Raw genomic sequence first — 23,049 nt, forward strand, 5'->3', positions numbered from 1 at the left:
CTGCCATGTTATAACACCCTATAACTATCCGTACGTCAACCCTCCTCTAGGCCAGTCGTTATTCAGTCAGCATGGAGGGCCTGCTTATGACTGCCATGTTATAACACCCTATAACCAACCGTACGTCAACCCTCCTCTAGGCCAGTCGTTATTCAGTCAGCATGGAGGGCCTGAGGCCACAGATCCAGCAGCTGCTGAAGGAAGGGTTCCTGAGGGAGGAGATCATCCTGGATAACGTCCCGAAGCTGCTCAACTGTCTCCGGGACTGTAACGTTTCCATACGCTGGCTGATGCTACACACTGCAGACTCAGGTAGGGCCTTTCTGTTGACGTCTAGGTCCATGCATCAAATGGGTTTACAACTGATTTATGGAAGCATTAATAAAGGCCTTATGAAGGGTTCATGAAGCATCCATAAAGGGTTCATGAAGCATCCATAAAGGGTTCATGAAGCATCCATAAAGGCCTTATAAAGGGTTCATGAAGCATCCATAAAGGCCTTATGAAGGGATCATGAAGCTTCTGTAAAGGGTTCATGAAGCATCCATGAAGGCCTTATGAAGGGTTCATGAAGCATCCATAAAGGCCTTATGAAGGGTTCATGAAGCATCCATAAAGGGTTCATGAAGCATCCATAAAGGCCTTATAAAGGGTTCATGAAGCATCCATAAAGGCCTTATGAAGGGATCATGAAGCTTCTGTAAAGGGTTCATGAAGCATCCATGAAGGCCTTATGAAGGGTTCATGAAGCATCCATGAAGGCCTTATGAAGGGTTCATGAAGCATCCATAAAGGCCTTATGAAGGGTTCATGAAGCATCCATAAAGGCCTTATGAAGGGTTCATGAAGCCTTTTAATTTAGTTTGTTTAAAGTGGGAATGAGAACTAGTATCAAAACGATGCAGGACAGAACCTCCAGTAGAATCATATCAGACAGAACCTCCAGTAGCATCATATCAGACAGAACCTCCAGTAGCATCATATCAGACAGAACCTCCAGTAGCATCATATCAGACAGAACCTCCAGTAGCATCATATCAGACAGAACCTCCAGTAGCATCATATCAGACAGAACCTCCAGTAGCATCATATCAGACAGAACCTCCAGTAGCATCGTATCAGACAGAACCTCCAGTAGCATCGTATCAGACAGAACCTCCAGTAGCATCGTATCAGACAGAACCTCCAGTAGCATCGTATCAGACAGAACCTCCAGTAGCATCGTATCAGACAGAACCTCCAGTAGCATCGTATCAGACAGAACCTCCAGTAGCATCGTATCAGACAGAACCTCCAGTAGCATCGTATCAGACAGAACCTCCAGTAGCATCGTATCAGACAGAACCTCCAGTAGCATCGTATCAGACAGAACCTCCAGTAGCATCGTATCAGACAGAACCTCCAGTAGCATCGTATCAGACAGAACCTCCAGTAGCATCGTATCAGACAGAACCTCCAGTAGCATCGTATCAGACAGAACTTCGGGTATGATCGTGTCAGGCTGCACTGTGTCACGCCAGGTGCTCCTATATCACGCCAGGTGCTCCTATATCACGCCAGGTGCTCCTATATCACGCCAGGCGCTCCTATATCACGCCAGACGCTCCTATATCACGCCAGGTGCTCCTATATCACGCCAGGTGCTCCTATATCACGCCAGGCGCTCCTATATCACGCCAGGTGCTCCTATATCACGCCAGGTGCTCCTATATCACGGCCAGGTGCTCCTATATCACGCCAGGTGCTCCTATATCACGCCAGGCGCTCCTATATCACGCCAGGTGCTCCTATATCACGCCAGGTGCTCCTATATCACGCCAGGCGGCGCTGTGTCACGCCAGGTGCTCCTATATCACGCCAGGTGCTCCTATATCACGCCAGGTGCTCCTATATCACGCCAGGTGCTCCTATATCACGCCAGGTGCTCCTATATCACGCCAGGTGCTCCTATATCACGCCAGGTGCTCCTATATCACGCCAGGTGCTCCTATATCACGCCAGGTGCTCCTATATCACGCCAGGCGGCGCTGTGTCACGCCAGGCGGCGCTGTGTCACGCCAGGCGGCGCTGTGTCACGCCAGGCGGCGCTGTGTCACGCCAGGCGGCGCTGTGTCACGCCAGGCGGCGCTGTGTCACGCCAGGCGGTACTATATTCCTAAACTGTGTTGTCTTTTCTTCTTGCAGCCTATGATCCCAACAACAAGCGTCTGCGCCAGATCAAAGACCAGGTGATCAACGACTCCAAGTACAACCCCAAGATCCTGTTCCAGGTTCTCCTAGACACCGCCCAGTTTGAGTTCACCCTCAAAGAGGTGAGTCTGAACAGTATCATATATGATTTGATGCCAAGTCAAGTTGTAATTACACAATTTAAAAAAACAAACACATGTTGGGTCTCTGAATATAAATTATGAATTCACCATCTGTGTCCCCCCTCCCTGACGTGTCGGGTCTCTGAATATAAATGGTGAATTCACCATCTGTGTCCCCCCTCCCTGACGTGTCGGGTCTCTGAATATAAATGGTGAATTCACCATCTGTGTCCCCCCTCCCTGACGTGTCGGGTCTCTGAATATAAATGGTGAATTCACCATCTGTGTCCCGTCCCCCCCCCTGACGTGTCGGGTCTCTGAATATAAATGGTGAATTCACCATCTGTGCCCCCCCTGACGTGTCGGGTCTCTGATTATAAATGGTGAATTCACCATCTGCCCCCCCCCCCCTCCCCCCCTGTTTATTTTCCCCCTCAGATGTTCAAGAAGATGCTGTCAGAGAAGCAGCTGAAATGGGAGAGTTATCGAGCTGAGGGATCTGAGAGGATGACCGAGCTGGCTGAGGTCTTCTCTGGGGTCAAGCCTCTAACCAGAGTGGAGAAGAATGGTGAGATGGATGATAGCGGAACTAGCTACGGCATCGAAACACACATAATTACCACAGCTGGTAGTTCGACATTAAAACACACATAATTACCACAGCTGGTAGTTCGACATTAAAACACACATAATTACCACAGCTGGTAGTTCGACATTAAAACACACATAATTACCACAGCTGGTAGTTCGACATTAAAACACACATAATTACCACAGCTGGTAGTTCGACATCGAAACACACATAATTACCACAGCTGGTAGTTCGACATTAAAACACACATAGTTACCACAGCTGGTAGTTCGATATCAAAACACACATAATTACCACAGCTGGTAGTTCGACACATAATTACCACAGCTGGTAGTTCGACATTAAAATGCACATAATTACCACAGCTGGTAGTTCGACATTAAAACACACATAGTTACCACAGCTGGTAGTTCGACATTAAAACACACATAATTACCACAGCTGGTAGTTCGACATTAAAACACACATAATTACCACAGCTGGTAGTTCGACATTAAAACACACATAATTACCACAGCTGGTAGTTCGACATTAAAACACACATAGTTACCACAGCTGGTAGTTCGACATTAAAACACACATAATTACCACAGCTGGTAGTTCGACATTAAAACACACATAATTACCACAGCTGGTAGTTCGACATTAAAACACACATAGTTACCACAGCTGGTAGTTCGACATTAAAACACACATAATTACCACAGCTGGTAGTTCGACATTAAAACACACATAGTTACCACAGCTGGTAGTTCGACATTAAAACACACATAATTACCACAGCTGGTAGTTCGACATTAAAACACACATAGTTACCACAGCTGGTAGTTCGACATTAAAACACACATAATTACCACAGCTGGTAGTTCGACATTAAAACACACATAATTACCACAGCTGGTAGTTCGACATTAAAACACACATAATTACCACAGCTGGTAGTTCGACATTAAAACACACATAATTACCACAGCTGGTAGTTCGACATTAAAACACACATAGTTACCACAGCTGGTAGTTCGACATTAAAACACACATAATTACCACAGCTGGTAGTTCGACATTAAAACACACATAATTACCACAGCTGGTAGTTCGACATTAAAACACACATAATTACCACAGCTGGTAGTTCGACATTAAAACACACATAATTACCACAGCTGGTAGTTCGACATTAAAACACACATAATTACCACAGCTGGTAGTTCGACATTAAAACACACATAGTTACCACAGCTGGTAGTTCGACATTAAAACACACATAATTACCACAGCTGGTAGTTCGACATTAAAACACACATAATTACCACAGCTGGTAGTTCGACATTAAAACACACATAGTTACCACAGCTGGTAGTTCGACATTAAAACACACATAATTACCACAGCTGGTAGTTCGACATTAAAACACACATAATTACCACAGCTGGTAGTTCGACATTAAAACACACATAGTTACCACAGCTGGTAGTTCGACATTAAAACACACATAATTACCACAGCTGGTAGTTCGACATTAAAACACACATAATTACCACAGCTGGTAGTTCGACATTAAAACACACATAATTACCACAGCTGGTAGTTCGACATTAAAACACACATAATTACCACAGCTGGTAGTTCGACATTAAAACACACATAGTTACCACAGCTGGTAGTTCGACATTAAAACACACATAATTACCACAGCTGGTAGTTCGACATTAAAACACACATAATTACCACAGCTGGTAGTTCGACATTAAAACACACATAATTACCACAGCTGGTAGTTCGACATTTAAAACACACATAATTACCACAGCTGGTAGTTCGACATTAAAACACACATAGTTACCACAGCTGGTAGTTCGACATTAAAACACACGTAATTACCACAGCTGGTAGTTCAACATTAAAACGCACATAATTACCACAGCTGGTAGTTCGACATTAAAACACACATAGTTACCACAGCTGGTAGTTCGACATTAAAACACACATAATTACCACAGCTGGTAGTTCGACATTAAAACACACATAATTACCACAGCTGGTAGTTCGACATTAAAACACACATAATTACCACAGCTGGTAGTTCGACATTTAAAACACACATAATTACCACAGCTGGTAGTTCGACATTAAAACACACATAGTTACCACAGCTGGTAGTTCGACATTAAAACACACATAATTACCACAGCTGGTAGTTCGACATTAAAACACACATAATTACCACAGCTGGTAGTTCGACATTAAAACACACATAATTACCACAGCTGGTATTTCGACATTACAACACACATAATTACCACAGCTGGTAGTTCGACATTACAACACACATAATTACCACAGCTGGTAGTTCCCAATCTGGACTCCATACTCTTATTGTGACTTCTGGTTGGAGTCAATCACTGAAACTGTTGATATGTGTGAGGTGTACTGTACACTGACTGGACAAAGCATTAGGAACACCTGCTCTTTCCATGACATCGACTCACCAGGTGAAAGCTATGATCCCTTATTGATGTCACTTGTTAAATCCACTTCAATCAGTGTAGATGAAGGGGAGGAGACGGGTTAAATAATTATTTTTTTAAGCCTTGAGACAATTGAGACATGGATTGTGTATGTCTGCTGTTCAGAGGGTGAATGGACAAGGCAAAATATTTAAGTGCCTTTGAACGGGGTATGGTAGTATGTGCCAGACGCCCCGGTTTGTGTCAAGAACTGCAACGCTGCTGGGTTTTTCACATTCAACTGTTTCCTGTGTGTATCAAGACTGGTCCACCACCCACTGTACCATACTTATTCCTGTTGCGTGCTCACTGTATAATACTTATTCCTGTTGCAGGCTCACTGTACCATGCCTATTCCTGTTGCAGGCTCACTGTACCATGCCTATTCCTGTTGCGGGCTCACTGTACCATACTTATTCCTGTTGCGGGCTCACTGTACCATACTTATTCCTGTTGATGGCTCACTGTACCGTGCTTATTCCTGTTGATGGCTCACTGTACCATACTTATTCCTGTTGATGGCTCACTGTATAATACTTATTCCTGTTTCAGGCTCACTGTATAATACTTATTCCTGTTGCGGGCTCACTGTATAATACTTATTCCTGTTGCAGGCTCACTGTACCATACTTATTCCTGTTGCGGGCTCACTGTACCATACTTATTCCTGTTGCGGGCTCACTGTACCATACTTATTCCTGTTGCGGGCTCACTGTACCATGCTTATTCCTGTTGTGGGATCACTGTACCATACTTATTCCTGTTGATGGCTCACTGTACCATACTTATTCCTGTTGATGGCTCACTGTACCATACCTATTCCTGTTGCAATAGTGAAAGCTGATCTCACTATGCCATACTTCCATTCTAAACGCGTTAGATGTTGATGTGTGTTGTTGACGCGGTTGTTGTTGTGTTGGACAGAGAACCTGCAAGCATGGTTCAGGGAGATCTCGAAGCAGATCGAGTCTCTGAACTACGAGGACTCCACCGCGGCAGGCAGGAAGACCGTTCAGCTGATACAGGCCCTCGTAGAGGTGAGGCTGGGAAATGCACCGCAAACAACAACGACTAGAACGTGAACAAGAGTACAGTTATTTTATCTCTGGGTTACACTCTTAGTGACCGTTACATGGTAACACTCTTAGTGACCGTTACATGGTAACACTCTTAGTGACCGTTACATGGTAACACTCTTAGTGACCGTTACATGGTAACACTCTTAGTGACCGTTACATGGTAACACTCTTAGTGACCGTTACATGGTAACACTCTTAGTGACCGTTACATGGTAACACTCTTAGTGACCGTTACATGATCACTATATTACATGGTAACACTCTTAGTGACTGTTACATGGTAACACTCTTAGTGACTGTTACATGGTAACACTCTTAGTGACTGTTACATGGTAACACTCTTAGTGACCGTTACATGGTAACACTCTTAGTGACCGTTACATGGTAACACCCTTAGTGACCGTTACATGGTAACACTCTTAGTGACCGTTACATGGTAACACTCTTAGTGACCATTACATGATCACTATATTACATGGTAACACTCTTAGTGACCGTTACATGGTAACACTCTTAGTGACCGTTACATGATCACTATATTACATGGTAACACTCTTAGTGACCGTTACATGATCACTATATTACATGGTAACACTCTTAGTGACCGTTACATGATCACTATATTACATGGTAACACTCTTAGTGACCGTTACATGATCACTATATTACATGGTAACACTCTTAGTGACCGTTACATGATCACTATATTACATGGTAACACTCTTAGTGACCGTTACATGATCATTATGTTACATAGTGATTACATGGTAACACTCTTAGTGACAGTTACATAATCATTATATTTCCTGTCCTCTCCTTAACTATAAACCCTGACTTCCTCTCCTTACCAATATACTTCTGTTCCTTACCAATAAACCCTGTCTTCCTGTCCTTACCAATAAACCCTGACTTCCTGTCCTCTCCTTACCTATAAACCCTGACTTCCTGTCCTCTTCTTACCAATAAACCCTGACTTCCTGTCCTCTTCTTACCAATAAACCCTGTCTTCCTGTCCTCTTCTTACCAATAAACCCTGTCTTCCTGTCCTTACCAATAAACCCTGACTTCCTTTCCTTACCTATAAACCCTGACTTCCTGTCCTATATTTACCAATAAACCCTGACTTCCTCTCCTATATTTACCTATAAAACCTGAATTCCTGTCCTCTCCTTACCTGAATTCCTGTCCTCTCCTTACCTATGAACCCTGACTTCCTGTCCTCTCCTTACCTATGAACCCTGACTTCCTGTCCTCTCTTTACCTATGAACCCTGACTTCCTGTCCTCTCTTTAACAATACACCCTGACTTCCTCTCCTTACCAATAAACCAGACTTCTGGTCCTTACCAATAAACCCTGACTTCCTGTCCTCTCCTTACCAATAAACCCTGACTTCCTGTCCTCTCCTTACCAATAAACCCTGACTTCCTGTCCTCTCCTTACCTATAAACCCTGACTTCCTGTCCTCTCCTTATCTATGAACCCTGACTTCCTGTCCTCTCCTTACCTATGAACCCTGACTTCCTGTCCTCTCCTTACCAATAAACCCTGACTTCCTGTCCTCTCCTTATCTATGAACCCTGACTTCCTGTCCTCTCCTTACCTATGAACCCTGACTTCCTGTCCTCTCCTTACCTATGAACCCTGACTTCCTGTCCTCTCCTTACCAATAAACCCTGACTTCCTGTCCTCTCCTTACCTGTATACCCTGACTTCATGTCCTCTCCTTACCTATGAACCCTGACTTCCTGTTCTCTCCTTACCAATAAACCCTGACTTCCTGTTCTCTCCTTACCTATGAACCCTGACTTCCTGTTCTCTCCTTACCAATGAACCCTGACTTCCTGTTCTCTCCTTACCAATAAACCCTGACTTCCTGTCCTCTCCTTACCTGTATACCCTGACTTCATGTCCTCTCCTTACCTATGAACCCTGACTTCCTGTTCTCTCCTTACCAATAAACCCTGACTTCCTGTTCTCTCCTTACCAATGAACCCTGACTTCCTGTTCTCTCCTTACCAATAAACCCTGACTTCCTGTTCTCTCCTTACCAATGAACCCTGACTTCCTGTTCTCTCCTTACCAATGAACCCTGACTTCCTGTTCTCTCCTTACCAATAAACCCTGACTTCCTGTCCTCTCCTTACCTGCGCTCAGGTTCAAGAGTTCCACCAGTTGGAGTCCAACCTGCAGGTGTGTCAGTTCCTGGCTGACACCAGGAAGTTCCTTCACCAGATGATCAGGACTATCAACATCAAGGAGGAGGTCCTGATCACCATGCAGATAGTAGGAGACCTGTCCTATGCATGGCAGATCATAGACAGGTAGGGGTTATGAATGGGTTATGAATGGTCCTGATCACCATGCAGATAGTAGGAGACCTGTCCTATGCATGGCAGATCATAGACAGGTAGGGGTTATGAATGGTCCTGATCACCATGCAGATAGTAGGAGACCTGTCCTATGCATGGCAGATCATAGACAGGTAGGGGTTATGAATGGGTTATGAATGGTCCTGATCACCATGCAGATAGTAGGAGACCTGTCCTATGCATGGCAGATCATAGACAGGTAGGGGTTATGAATGGGTTATGAATGGTCCTGATCACCATGCAGATAGTAGGAGACCTGTCCTATGCATGGCAGATCATAGACAGGTAGGGGTTATGAATGGGTTATGAATGGTCCTGATCACCATGCAGATAGTAGGAGACCTGTCCTATGCATGGCAGATCATAGACAGGTAGGGGTTATGAATGGGTTATGAATGGTCCTGATCACCATGCAGATAGTAGGAGACCTGTCTTACGCATGGCAGATCATAGACAGGTAGGGGTTATGAATGGGTTATGAATGGTCCTGATCACCATGCAGATAGTAGGAGACCTGTCTTACGCATGGCAGATCATAGACAGGTAGGGGTCATAAATGGCTTATGTATGGGTTATGAATGGGTTATGAATTGGTTATGAATGGTCCTGATCACCATGCAGATAGTAGGAGACCTGTCCTATGCATGGCAGATCATAGAAATATATACATTTGCCATTTTGAATTTTTTTTTTCTCTGGTTGTTTTCCCAGCTTCACGTCCATCATGCAGGAGAGTATCAGAGTGAACCCATCCATGGTGACCAAACTACGAGCAACCTTTCTCAAGGTCAACCATTCACTACTCAGACAAACAGTACATTTCGTAGAGTACACAGGTTCATCCTCTAAACGAGGAAAAAGGGGTATTTCCTGTTTGAAAACATGCGGTCTCTAACGCGTGTCGTTATGGATCTATGTTTCCAGTTGGCGTCTGCGTTGGACCTGCCTCTGCTGCGTATCAACCAGGCCAACAGTCCAGATCTGCTCAGTGTTTCTCAGTTCTACTCCGGGGAACTGGTGACCTACGTCAGAAAGGTATGGTCCCAGAACACCTAGTCTCTACTCTCTACCCCCAGCCCCCTAGTCTCTACTCTCTACCCCCAGCCCCCTAGTCTCTACTCTCTACCCCCAGCCCCCTAGTCTCTACTCTCTACCCCTAGCCCCCTAGTCTCTACTCTCTACCCCCTGCCCCTAGTCTCTACTCTCTACCCCCAGCCCCCTAGTCTCTACTCTCTACCCCCTGCCCCTAGTCTCTACTCTCTACCCCCAGCCCCCTAGTCTCTACTCTCTACCCCCTGCCCCTAGTCTCTACTCTCTACCCCCAGCCCCCTAGTCTCTACTCTCTACCCCAGCCCCCTAGTCTCTACTCTCTACCCCCAGCCCCCTAGTCTCTACTCTCTACCCCCAGCCCCCTAGTCTCCACTCTCTACCCCCAGCCCCCTAGTCTCTACTCTCCCACCCCAGCCCCCTAGTCTCTACTCTCTACCCCCAGCCCCCTAGTCTCTACTCTCTACCCCCAGCCCCCTAGTCTCTACACTCTACCCCCAGCCCCCTAGTCTCTACTCTCTACCCCCAGCCCCCTAGTCTCTACTCTCTACCCCCAGCCCCCTAGTCTCTACTCTCTACCCCCAGCCTCCTAGTCTCTACTCTATACCCCCAGTCCCCTAGTTTCTACTCTCTACCCCAGCCCCTAGTCTCTACTCTCTACCCCCAGCCCCTAGTCTCTACTCTCTACCCCCAGCCCCTAGTCTCTACTCTCTACCCCCAGCCCCCTAGTCTCTACTCTCTACCCCCAGCCCCTAGTCTCTTCTCTCTACCCCCAGCCCCTAGTCTCTACTCTCTACCCCCAGCCCCTAGTTGCTACTCTCTACCCCCAGTCTCTACTCTCTACCCCCAGCCCCTAGTCTCTACTCTCTACCCCCAGCCCCTAGTCTCTTCTCTCTCTACCCCCAGCCCCTAGTCGCTACTCTCTACCCCCAGCCCCTAGTCTCTACTCTCTACCCCCAGCCCCTAGTCGCTACTCTTTACCCCCAGTCTCTACTCTCTACCCCCAGCACCTAGTCTCTTCTCTCTACCCCCAGCCCCTAGTCTCTACTCTCTACCCCCAGCCCCTAGTCTCTTCTCTCTACCCCCAGCCCCTAGTCTCTACTCTCTACCCCCAGCCCCTAGTCTCTACTCTCTACCCCTAGCCCCAACTCCCCACCCCCTACTCCCCAGTCCCTACCCCCAGTCCCTGCTCTGACCCCTTACTCCCTAACCCAACCCTCTACAGATCATCATCCCTGAGAGCGCGTTGTTTCCTCTACTCTCCACTAGGTGTTACAGATCATCCCTGAGAGCACGTTGTCTCCTCTACTCTCCACTAGGTGTTACAGATCATCCCTGAGAGCATGTTGTTTCCTCTACTCTCCACTAGGTGTTACAGATCATCCCTGAGAGCGTGTTGTTTCCTCTACTCTCCACTAGGTGTTACAGATCATCCCTGAGAGCATGTTGTTTCCTCTACTCTCCACTAGGTGTTACAGATCATCCCTGAGAGCATGTTGTTTCCTCTACTCTCCACTAGGTGTTACAGATCATCCCTGAGAGCACGTTGTCTCCTCTACTCTCCACTAGGTGTTACAGATCATCCCTGAGAGCACGTTGTCTCCTCTACTCTCCACTAGGTGTTACAGATCATCATCCCTGAGAGCATGTTGTTTCCTCTACTCTCCACTAGGTGTTACAGATCATCCCTGAGAGCACGTTGTCTCCTCTACTCTCCACTAGGTGTTACAGATCATCCCTGAGAGCATGTTGTTTCCTCTACTCTCCACTAGGTGTTACAGATCATCCCTGAGAGCATGTTGTTTCCTCTACTCTCCACTAGGTGTTACAGATCATCCCTGAGAGCATGCTGTCTCCTCTACTCTCCACTAGGTGTTACAGATCATCCCTGAGAGCATGCGGTCTCCTCTACTCTCCACTAGGTGTTACAGATCATCCCAGAGAGCACGTTGTTTCCTCTACTCTCCACTAGGTGTTACAGATCATCATCCCTGAGAGCATGTTGTCTCCTCTACTCTCCACTAGGTGTTACAGATCATCCCTGAGAGCATGTTCACCTCCCTCGCTAAGATCATCAAGCTGCAGATTCATGCCATCATGGAGGTTCCCACCAGACTGGACAAGGACAAGCTGAAGGACTACGCCCAGCTGGGGGCTCGCTACGAGGTCAGAGGTCGTTTTAGAGATGGCTTATGGTCTCTGTGTGAATCAGTCGGAAGAGCATGGCGCTTGCGATGACGAAGGTTGGGGGTTCGATTCCCGCTGGGGCCTCCCAATAGAAAATGTATGCACACATGACTGTTAGGACCTATAGTAGTGACTATAACTAGGACCTGTAGTAGTGACAATAACTAGGACCTATACTATAACTAGGACCTATAGTAGTGACAATAACTAGGACCTATACTATAACTAGGACCTATAGTAGTGACAATAACTAGGACCTATAGTAGTGACTATAACTAGGACCTATAGTAGTGACTATAACTAGGACCTGTAGTAGTGACAATAACTAGGACCTATACTATAACTAGGACCTATAGTAGTGACAATAACTAGGACCTATACTATAACTAGGACCTATAGTAGTGACAATAACTAGGACCTATACTATAACTAGGACCTATAGTAGTGACAATAACTAGGACCTATACTATAACTAGGACCTATAGTAGTGACTATAACTAGGACCTATACTATAACTAGGACCTATAGTTGTGACTATAACTAGGACCTGTAGTAGTGACAATAACTAGGACCTATACTATAACTAGGACCTATAGTAGTGACAATAACTAGGACCTATACTATAACTAGGACCTATAGTAGTGACAATAACTAGGACCTATACTATAACTAGGACCTATAGTAGTGACTATAACTAGGACCTATACTATAACTAGGACCTATAGTAGTGACTATAACTAGGACCTATACTATAACTAGGACCTATAGTAGTGACAATAACTAGGACCTATACTATAACTAGGACCTATAGTAGTGACTATAACTAGGACCTATACTATAACTAGGACCTATAGTAGTGACTATAACTAGGACCTATACTATAACTAGGACCTATAGTAGTGACTATATCTAGGACCTATAGTAGTGACTATAACTAGGACCTATACTATAACTAGGACCTATAGTAGTGACTATAACTAGGACCTATAGTAGTGACTATAACTAGGACCTATAGTAGTGACTATAACTAGGACCTGTAGTAGTGACTATAACTAGGACCTATAGTAGTGACTATAACTTGGACCTATACTATAACTAGGACCTATAGTAGTGACTATAACTAGGACCTATACTATATCTAGGACCTATAGTAGTGACTATAACTAGGACCTGTAGTAGTGACTATAACTAGGACCTGTAGTAGTGACTATAACTAGGACCTGTAGTAGTGACTATAACTAGGACCTTTAGTAGTGACTATAACTAGGACCTATAGTAGTGACTATATCTAGGACCTATAGTAGTGACTATAACTAGGACCTATAGTTGTGACTATAACTAGGACCTATAGTAGTGACTATAACTAGGACCTATACTATATCTAGGACCTATAGTAGTTACTATATCTAGGACCTATAGTAGTGACTATAACTAGGACCTATAGTAGTGACTATAACTAGGACCTATAGTAGTGACTATTACTAGGACCTATAGTATAACTAGGACCTATAGTAGTGACTATAACTAGGACCTGTATTAGTGACTATTTCTAGGACCTATAGTAGTGACTATAACTAGGACCTATAGTAGTGACTATTACTATGACCTATAGTATAACTAGGACCTATAGTAGTGACTATAACTAGGACCTATAGTAGTGACTATAACTAGGACCTATAGTTGTGACTATAACTAGGACCTGTAGTAGTGACTATAACTAGGACCTATAGTATAACTTGGACCTATAGTTGTGACTATAACTAGGACCTATAGTAGTGACTATAACTAGGACCTATAGTATAACTTGGACCTATACTATAACTAGGACCTATAGTAGTGACTATAACTAGGACCTATAGTATAACTTGGACCTATACTATAACTAGGACCTATAGTAGTGACTATAACTAGGAGCCAGAGTTTCCCTGACTAGGTTCCTGGCCCCTAACTGAGCAGAGGGAGTAGATGCTCACTCAGTCTCCCCAACCGTTCCCCTCTGGCTCAATGGAACAGCGTTGTGTGAGAGGCAGCGTTGTGTGAGAGGCAGCGTTGTGTGAGAGGCAGCGTTGTGTGAGAGGCAGCGTTGTGTGAGAGGCAGCGTTGTGTGAGAGGCAGCGTTGTGTGAGAGGCAGCGCTGTGTGAGAGGCAGCGCTGTGTGAGAGGCAGCGTTGTGTGAGAGGCAGCGCTGTGTGAGAGGCAGCGCTGTGTGAGAGGCAGCGCTGTGTGAGAGGCAGCGCTGTGTGAGAGGCAGCGCTGTGTGAGAGGCAGCGTTGTGTGAGAGGCAGCGTTGTGTGAGAGGCAGCGTTGTGTGAGAGGCAGCGCTGTGTGAGAGGCAGCGTTGTGTGAGAGGCAGCGTTGTGTGAGAGGCAGCGCTGTGTGAGAGGCAGCGCTGTGTGAGAGGCAGCGTTGTGTGAGAGGCAGCGTTGTGTGAGAGGCAGCGTTGTGTGAGAGGCAGCGCTGTGTGAGAGGCAGCGCTGTGTGAGAGGCAGCGTTGTGTGAGAGGCGGCGCTGTGTGAGAGGCAGCGCTGTGTGAGAGGCAGCGTTGTGTGAGAGGCGGCGTTGTGTGAGAGGCGGCGTTGTGTGAGAGGCGGCGTTGTGTGAGAGGCGGCGTTGTGTGAGAGGCGGCGTTGTGTGAGAGGCGGCGTTGTGTGAGAGGCGGCGTTGTGTGAGAGGCGGCGTTGTGTGAGAGGCGGCGTTGTGTGAGAGGCGGCGTTGTGTGAGAGGCGGCGTTGCGTGAGAGGCGGCGTTGTGTGAGAGGCGGCGTTGTGTGAGAGGCGGCGTTGTGTGAGAGGCGGCGTTGTGTGAGAGGCGGCGTTGTGTGAGAGGCGGCGTTGTGTGAGAGGCGGCGTTGTGTGAGAGGCAGCGTTGCGTGAGAGGCGGCGTTGTGTGAGAGGCAGCGTTGTGTGAGAGGCGGCGTTGTGTGAGAGGCAGTGGGTTTTCTACAGCTGAACATCCTGGACTTAGTTATTTTGTTCCTGATGTTCTCACAGGTTGCCAAACTCACCCACGCCATCTCCATCTTCACTGAAGGGATTCTGATGATGAAGACGACGCTGGTTGGAATCATCAAGGTCAGTTGTTAAACTAAAACGGGTTTGTTGTTTTCAGATATATTGACGGCAGCGTAGCCTAGTGGTCAGAGCGTTGGACTAGTAACCGAAAGGTTGTTAGATCGAATCCCCGAGCTGACAAGGTAAAAAAATCAGTCATTCTGCCCCTGAACAAGGCTAGTTAACCCACTGTTCCCCGGTAGGCCATCATTTTAAAATAAGAATTTGTTCTTAACTGACTTGCCTAGTTAAATAAAGGTGTTAATAAAATAAAAATACATGTTTATATTTGAGAAAATGTGTCTAAATGCGGAAGTCTTACCTTATTTAAATGGTGTCTCTTCAGGTGGATCCCAAGCAGCTCCTGGAAGATGGTATCAGGAAGGAGTTGGTGAGAAGAGTAGCCTACGCTCTACACAAAGGACTTATCTTTAACCCCAAGGCTAAGGTGAGATAGTAGCCTACGCTCTACACAAAGGACTTATCTTTAACCCCAAGGCTAAGGTGAGATAGTAGCCTACGCTCTACACAAAGGACTTATCTTTACCCCCAAGGCTAAGGTGAGATAGTAGCCTACGCTCTACACAAAGGACTGATCTTTAACCCCAAGGCTAAGGTGAGATAGTAGCCTACGCTCTACACAAAGGACTGATCTTTAACCCCAAGGCTAAGGTGAGATAGTAGCCTACGCTCTACACAAATTACTTATCTTTAACCCCTAGGCTAAGGTGAGATAGTAGCCTATGCTCTTCACAAAGGACTTATCTTTAACCCCAAGGCTAAGGTGAGAAGAGTAGCCTACGCTCTACACAAAGGACTTATCTTTAACCCCAAGGCTAAGGTGAGATAGTAGCGTACGCTCTTCACAAAGGACTTATCTTTAACCCCAAGGCTAAGGTGAATATAGTAGCCTACTCTCCACACAAAGGACTTATCTTTACCCCCAAGGCTAAGGTGAGATAGTAGCCTATGCTCTACACAAAGGACTTATCTTTAACCCCAAGGCTAAGGTGAGATAGTAGCCTATGCTCTACACAAATGACTTATCTTTAACCCCAAGGCTAAGGTGAGATAGTAGCCTACACTCTACACAAAGGACTTATCTTTAACCCCAAGGCTAAGGTGAGATAGTAGCCTACACTCTACACAAAGGACTTATCTTTAACCCCAAGGCTAAGGTGAGATAGTAGCCTATGCTCTACACAAAGGACCTATCTTTACCCCCAAGGCTAAGGTGAGATAGTAGCCTATGCTCTACACAAAGGACTTATCTTTAACCCCAAGGCTAAGGTGAGATAGTAGCCTACACTCTACACAAAGGACTTATCTTTAACCCCAAGGCTAAGGTGAGATAGTAGCCTACACTCTACACAAAGGACTTATCTTTAACCCCAAGGCTAAGGTGAGATAGTAGCCTACACTCTACACAAAGGACTTATCTTTAACCCCAAGGCTAAGGTGAGATAGTAGCCTACACTCTACACAAAGGACTTATCTTTAACCCCAAGGCTAAGGTGAGATAGTAGCCTATGCTCTACACAAAGGACCTATCTTTACCCCCAAGGCTAAGGTGAGATAGTAGCCTACGCTCTACACAAAGGACTTATCTTTAACCCCAAGGCTAAGGTGAGATAGTAGCCTACGCTCTACACAAAGGACTTATCTTTAAGCCCAAGGCTAAGGTGAGATAGTAGCCTACGCTCTACACAAAGGACTTATCTTTAACCCCAAGGCTAAGGTGAGATAGTAGCCTACGCTCTACACAAAGGACTTATCTTTAACCCCAAGGCTAAGGTGAGATAGTAGCCTACGCTCTACACAAAGGACTTATCTTTAACCCCAAGGCTAAGGTGAATATAGTAGCCTACTCTCCACACAAAGGACTTATCTTTACCCCCAAGGCTAAGGTGAGATAGTAGCCTATGCTCTACACAAAGGACTTATCTTTAACCCCAAGGCTAAGGTGAGATATATCTGACCATAACACAGCACAATATCAACCGTTCTGAGGGGCTCCCGAGTGGTGCAGCGGTCTAAGGCACTGCACCTCAGTGCGAGAGGCATCACAACAGTCCCTGGTTCGATTCCGGGCTGTATCACATCCGACTGTAATTGAGAGTCCCGTAAGGTGGCGCACAATTGGCCCAGCGTCGTCCCGCCTTTGGCCGGGGTAGACTGTCCATTGTAAATAAGAATAGTTTCTTAACTGACTTGCCTAGTTAAATAAAGGTTACATTTTAAAAAAATAAATCCACAGTACCATTCAGCACAAGGTTAACCGTCACTTTCAAAAACTTTCACTGTCTGAAGTATCAGTTTGTATCAGGTTTTATTCATGACAGAATACAAAAACAATGTTGTCTGCTAACTTGAAAATGTAAAAAAAAAAGATATATATTTTAAAGTATTACAGAATATTAAATCCTGGTAAATGTCATTTCTCATCACCTGGTACAGACCAGTGAGTTGATGCTGAAGGAGTGTTACAGAATATTAAATCCTGGTAAATGTCATTTCTCATCACCTGGTACAGACCAGTGAGTTGATGCTGAAGGAGTGTTACAGAATATTAAATCCTGGTAAATGTAATTTCTCATCACCTGGTACAGACCAGTGAGTTGATGCTGAAGGAGTGTTACAGAATATTAAATCCTGGTAAATGTCATTTCTCATCACCTGGTACAGACCAGTGAGTTGATGCTGAAGGAGTGTTACAGAATATTAAATCCTGGTAAATGTAATTTCTCATCACCTGGTACAGACCAGTGAGTTGATGCTGAAGGAGTGTTACAGAATATTAAATCCTGGTAAATGTCATTTCTCATCACCTGGTACAGACCAGTGAGTTGATGCTGAAGGAGTGTTACAGAATATTAAATCCTGGTAAATGTCATTTCTCATCACCTGGTACAGACCAGTGAGTTGATGCTGAAGGAGTGTTACAGAATATTAAATCCTGGTAAATGTCATTTCTCATCACCTGGTACAGACCAGTGAGTTGATGCTGAAGGAGTGTTACAGAATATTAAATCTTGGTAAATGTAATTTCTCATCACCTGGTACAGACCAGTGAGTTGATGCCGAAGCTGAAGGAGTATTACAGATTATTAAATCCTGGTAAATGTCATTTCTCACCACCTGGTACAGACCAGTGAGTTGATGCCGAAGCTGAAGGAGATGGCGGCCACCATGGACGGATTCTACCGGGCCTTTGAGTACATCCAGGATTACGTTTCCATCTACGGCCTGAAGATCTGGCAGGAGGAGGTCTCTCGTATCATCAACTACAACGTGGAGCAGGAGTGCAACAGCTTCCTACGCACCAAGGTTTGACCTTTTTATAGGGTCACATGACCTCTTTCTCACTGGGTCTGGTTGACTCCTTGTATCTCCTTTTTATATATAGTCACATGACCTCTTTCTCACTGGGTCTGGTTGATTCCTTGTATCTCCTTTTTATATATAGTCACATGACCTCTTTCTCACTGGGTCTGGTTGATTCCTTGTATCTCCTTTTTATATATAGTCACATGACCTCTTTCTCACTGGGTCTGGTTGATTCCTTGTATCCTTTTTCTATATATAGTCACATGACCTCTTTCTCAGTGGGGCTGGTTGATTCCTTGTATCCCCCCAGTGAAATGCTGAATACAACAGGTGTAGTAGACCTCACAGTGAAATGCTGAATACAACAGGTGTAGACAGTAGAGGGGCTACATACAGTAGAGGGGCTACATACAGTAGAGGGGCTACATACAGTAGAGGGGCTACATACAGTAGAGGGGCTACATACAGTAGAGGGGCTACATACAGTAGAGGGGCTACATACAGTAGAGGGGCTACATACAGTAGAGGGGCTACATACAGTAGAAGGGCTACATACAGTAGAGATGCTATATACAGTAGAGAGGCTATATACAGTAGAGAGGCTATATACAGTAGGGAGGCTATATACAGTAGGGAGGCTATATATAGGGGGGAGGCTATATACAGGAGAGATGCTATATACAGGAGAGAGGCTATATACAGGAGAGAGGCTATATACAGTAGAGATGCTATATACAGTAGAGAGGCTATATACAGGAGAGGCTATATACAGGAGAGAGGCTATATACAGTAGAGATGCTATATACAGTAGTGGGGCTATATACAGTAGTGGGGCTATATACAGTAGAGGGGCTATATACAGTAGTGGGGCTATATACAGTAGTGGGGCTATATACAGTAGTGGGGCTATATACAGTAGTGGGGCTATATACAGTAGAGATGCTATATACAGTAGAGAGGCTATATACAGTAGTGGGGCTATATACAGTAGTGGGGCTATATACAGTAGTGGGGCTATATACAGTAGTGGGGCTATATACAGTAGTGGGGCTATATACAGTAGTGGGGCTATATACAGTAGAGAGGCTATATACAGGAGAGAGGCTATATACAGTAGAGAGGCTATATACAGTAGAGATGCTATATACAGTAGAGGCTATATACAGGAGAGAGGCTATATACAGTAGAGGCTATATACAGTAGAGAGGCTATATACAGTAGAGAGGCTATATACAGTAGAGAGGCTATATACAGTAGAGATGCTATATACAGTAGAGAGGCTATATACAGTAGAGAGGCTACATACAGTAGAGATGCTATATACAGTAGAGAGGCTATATACAGTAGAGATGCTATATACAGTATATATTAGCTGGTTGAATCAGGTTAGTTACACCTCGGGGTGTTGGATTGAAAACCTACAGGAGAGTAGCTCTCCAGAGACAGGGTTGGGAGAGCCCCGGTTTCAATGATATAGGTACTATTGAAACGGCCTCTTTGTGTTTCTTAGATCCAGGATTGGCAGAGTGTCTACCAGTCGACCCATATCCCCATACCCAAGTTCCCCGCGGTCGATGAGTCGGCCACCTTCATCGGGCGACTCTGTAGAGAGATCCTCCGCATCACAGACCCCAAGTAGGTATCTCTCTCTCTATATCACCTCGGTGGCGTCAGTCTGTTAGCTTGTAGCTAACACTACCTACTCATTCAAGGGTATTTCTTAATTTAAAAAAAAACTATTTTCTACATTTGTAGAATAATAGTGAAGACATCAACACTATGAAATAACACGTATGGAATCGTATAGTAAGTAACCTGACAAAAAAAAATGTAATGGCCACCTTTTGCCTTGATTGACAGCTTTGAAACACTCTTGGCATTCTCTCAACCAGTTTCACCTGGAATGCTTTTCCAACAGTCATCAAGACAAAGGGTGGCTATTTGAAGATTTAATTATGGAAGGTAGCGTTGGTGTTCTTTAATAACATGGTGTAAACATGGTAGAGGATGTCTGTTTTTTTTGGGATGGGGGGGTATACTCTCTTCTCAGTGCTTTTAATATGTCTTCATGCAAAGTCTTCACCTGTTACCTGTGTTTCCCAGGGCGACGTGTTACATGGACCAGTTGAACACCTGGTACGACCTGAAGACCCACCAGGAGGTGACCAACAACCGTCTGTTCTCTGAGATACAGGACACCCTGGGGACCTTCGGCCTCAACGGGCTGGACAGGCTGCTCTGCTTCATGATGGTCAAGGAACTGCAGGTCACGTGATATTATGTTGTGAAACCCAGCCTGCCAGCCTATCAACACTACTCTCCTATCTGTTAGGATGCTATGGAATGAACTTCCGCAGTCCTAACAACTATTTAACCTTTTTCATTTAACCAGGTTAACCTTTTTCAGTTAACCAGGTTAACCTTTTAATTTAACCAGGTTAACCTTTTAATTTAACCAGGTTAACCTTTTCATTTAACCAGGTGAACCTTTTAATTTAACCAGGTTAACCTTTTCATTTAACCAGGTTAACCTTTTCATTTAACCAGGTTAACCTTTTCATTTAACCAGGATAACCGTTTAATTTAACCAGGTTAACCTTTTTCATTTAACCAGGTTAACCTTTTCATTTAACCAGGTTAACCTTTTTCATTTAACCAGGTTAACCTTTTAATTTAACCAGGTTAACCTTTTTCATTTAACCAGGTTAACCTTTTCATTTAACCAGGTTAACCTTTTTCATTTAACCAGGTTAACCGTTTAATTTAACCAGGTTAACCTTTTTCATTTAACCAGGTTACCTTTTCATTTAACCAGGTTAACCGTTTAATTTAACCAGGTTAACCTTTTTAATTTAAACAGGTTAACCTTTTTCATTTAACCTTTTAATTTAACCAGGTTAACCTTTTCATTTAACCAGGTTAACCTTTTAACCAGGTTAACCTTTTTCATTTAACCAGGTTAACCTTTTCATTTAACCAGGTTAACCTTTTCATTTAACCAGGTTAACCTTTTCATTTAACCAGGTTAACCTTTTCATTTAACCTTTTAATTTAACCAGGTTAATCTTTTTCATTTAACCAGGTTAACCGTTTCATTTAACCTTTTAATTTAACCAGGTTAACCTTTTTAATTTACCCAGGTTAACCTTTTAATTTAACCAGGTTAACCTTTTTAATTTAACCAGGTTGTCCCATTTTGACTTCAAACAATCACGATATTGAGGTCAATATCAGTGTGCTGTTATATTTTAATACAGATACTGTCGTTCGTAGCTTCACTTTTCTGTTCGAGACAACGCTGGTCCTTATCATTCAACAAGCACATATTGCAGTGTGACTCGGCTCTCCTGTTTTAGCCTGGTTCCTCTCTAGGTTTCTTCCTAGGTTCTGGCCTTTCTAGGGAGTTTTCCCTATAGCCTGGTTCCTCTCTAGGTTTCTTCCTAGAGTTCTGGCCTTTCTAGGGAGTTTTTCCTAGCCACCGTGCTTCTACACCTGCATTGCTTGCTGATTTGGGGGTTTCAGGCTGGGTTTCTGTACAGCACTTTGAGATATCAGCTGATGTACGAAGGGCTAGATAAATAAATTTGATTTGATTTTTAGTTTAGAATCGTCCAAGTGGTGCAGTTCGTTATTTGCTTCCCCTTCAAGGTTCCGTAACACGACCGGGTTTCTTTTGGTTTCCATTAGAACTTCCTGTCGGTGTTTCAGAAGACCATCCTGAGAGACAAGGCTATGGTGGATGTCTTTAAAGCCATGCTGAGCGCTGTCAATCCCGTCAAAGGTATTGTGGGTAGGTATCAACAGCTCAGGAAGGAGTCTTACCAGGGTTGTGTTCATTAGGATATACAATGGAGAAAAATAAAAAATGTATTTAACCAGGTTAACCTGAAAACAAAAAATGATTGAGACAAATCCAGGAAGTCCCTCCCCTGTTTCAGTCATTATGACCAGGGAACATTAGGCTCCCACTGAACAGGAGATGATGACCAGGGAACATTATTCTCCCACTGAACAGGGCCCAGAGATTATGACCAGGGAACATTAGGCTCCCAGTGAACAGGAGATTATGACCAGGGAACATTAGGCTCCCACTGAACAGGACCCAGAGATGATGACCAGGGAACATTAGCCTCCCACTGAACAGGACCCAGAGATGATGACCAGGGAACATTAGACTCCCGCTGAACAGGACCCAGAGATTATGACCAGGGAACATTAGGCTCCCACTGAACAGGAGATTATGACCAGGGAACATTAGACTCCCAGTGAACAGGACCCAGAGATGATAACCAGGGAACATTAGGCTCCCGCTGAACAGGAGATGATGACCAGGGAACATTAGGCTCCCACTGAACAGGACCCAGAGATGATAACCAGGGAACATTAGCCTCCCAGTGAACAGGAGATTATGACATGGGAACATTAGGCTCCCCCTGAACAGGAGATGATGACCAGGGAACATTAGGCTCCCACTGAACAGGAGATGATAACCAGGGAACATTAGGCTCCCACTGAACAGGAGATGATGACCAGGGAACATTAGGCTCCCACTGAACAGGAGATGATAACCAGGGAAC

At 44.8% G+C, this 23,049-nt stretch overlaps 1 protein-coding gene and 1 long non-coding RNA gene across 3 annotated transcripts in view; one reads left to right on the plus strand and one right to left on the minus strand.

The window, feature by feature from the left end:
• Window positions 1-23,049, plus strand: part of washc5 (WASH complex subunit 5) — a 51,107-nt gene that overhangs the window by 14,063 nt on the left and 13,995 nt on the right. For both annotated transcript variants that reach the window (XM_036937888.1, XM_036937880.1), the window contains exons 9-22: window positions 141-312; window positions 2,185-2,312; window positions 2,751-2,880; window positions 6,336-6,448; window positions 8,647-8,813; window positions 9,573-9,648; window positions 9,786-9,896; window positions 11,934-12,074; window positions 15,086-15,166; window positions 15,492-15,593; window positions 18,293-18,472; window positions 19,983-20,107; window positions 20,576-20,738; window positions 22,160-22,262. In XM_036937888.1, coding sequence (XP_036793783.1) covers window positions 141-312; window positions 2,185-2,312; window positions 2,751-2,880; window positions 6,336-6,448; window positions 8,647-8,813; window positions 9,573-9,648; window positions 9,786-9,896; window positions 11,934-12,074; window positions 15,086-15,166; window positions 15,492-15,593; window positions 18,293-18,472; window positions 19,983-20,107; window positions 20,576-20,738; window positions 22,160-22,262 — 1,792 coding nt within the window. The remainder of the gene's footprint in view (window positions 1-140; window positions 313-2,184; window positions 2,313-2,750; window positions 2,881-6,335; window positions 6,449-8,646; window positions 8,814-9,572; window positions 9,649-9,785; window positions 9,897-11,933; window positions 12,075-15,085; window positions 15,167-15,491; window positions 15,594-18,292; window positions 18,473-19,982; window positions 20,108-20,575; window positions 20,739-22,159; window positions 22,263-23,049) is intronic.
• Window positions 12,930-13,419, minus strand: LOC118937688. The gene is made up of 3 exons (XR_005035048.1): window positions 13,198-13,419; window positions 13,055-13,129; window positions 12,930-12,968 (listed from the first exon to the last, which is right to left on the minus strand). It is a non-coding gene; the product is annotated as an uncharacterized LOC118937688 (long non-coding RNA).

The sequence above is a fragment of the Oncorhynchus mykiss genome, chromosome 2, assembly GCF_013265735.2.
Source record: "Oncorhynchus mykiss isolate Arlee chromosome 2, USDA_OmykA_1.1, whole genome shotgun sequence".
Classification (NCBI taxonomy): Eukaryota; Metazoa; Chordata; class Actinopteri; order Salmoniformes; family Salmonidae; genus Oncorhynchus; species Oncorhynchus mykiss.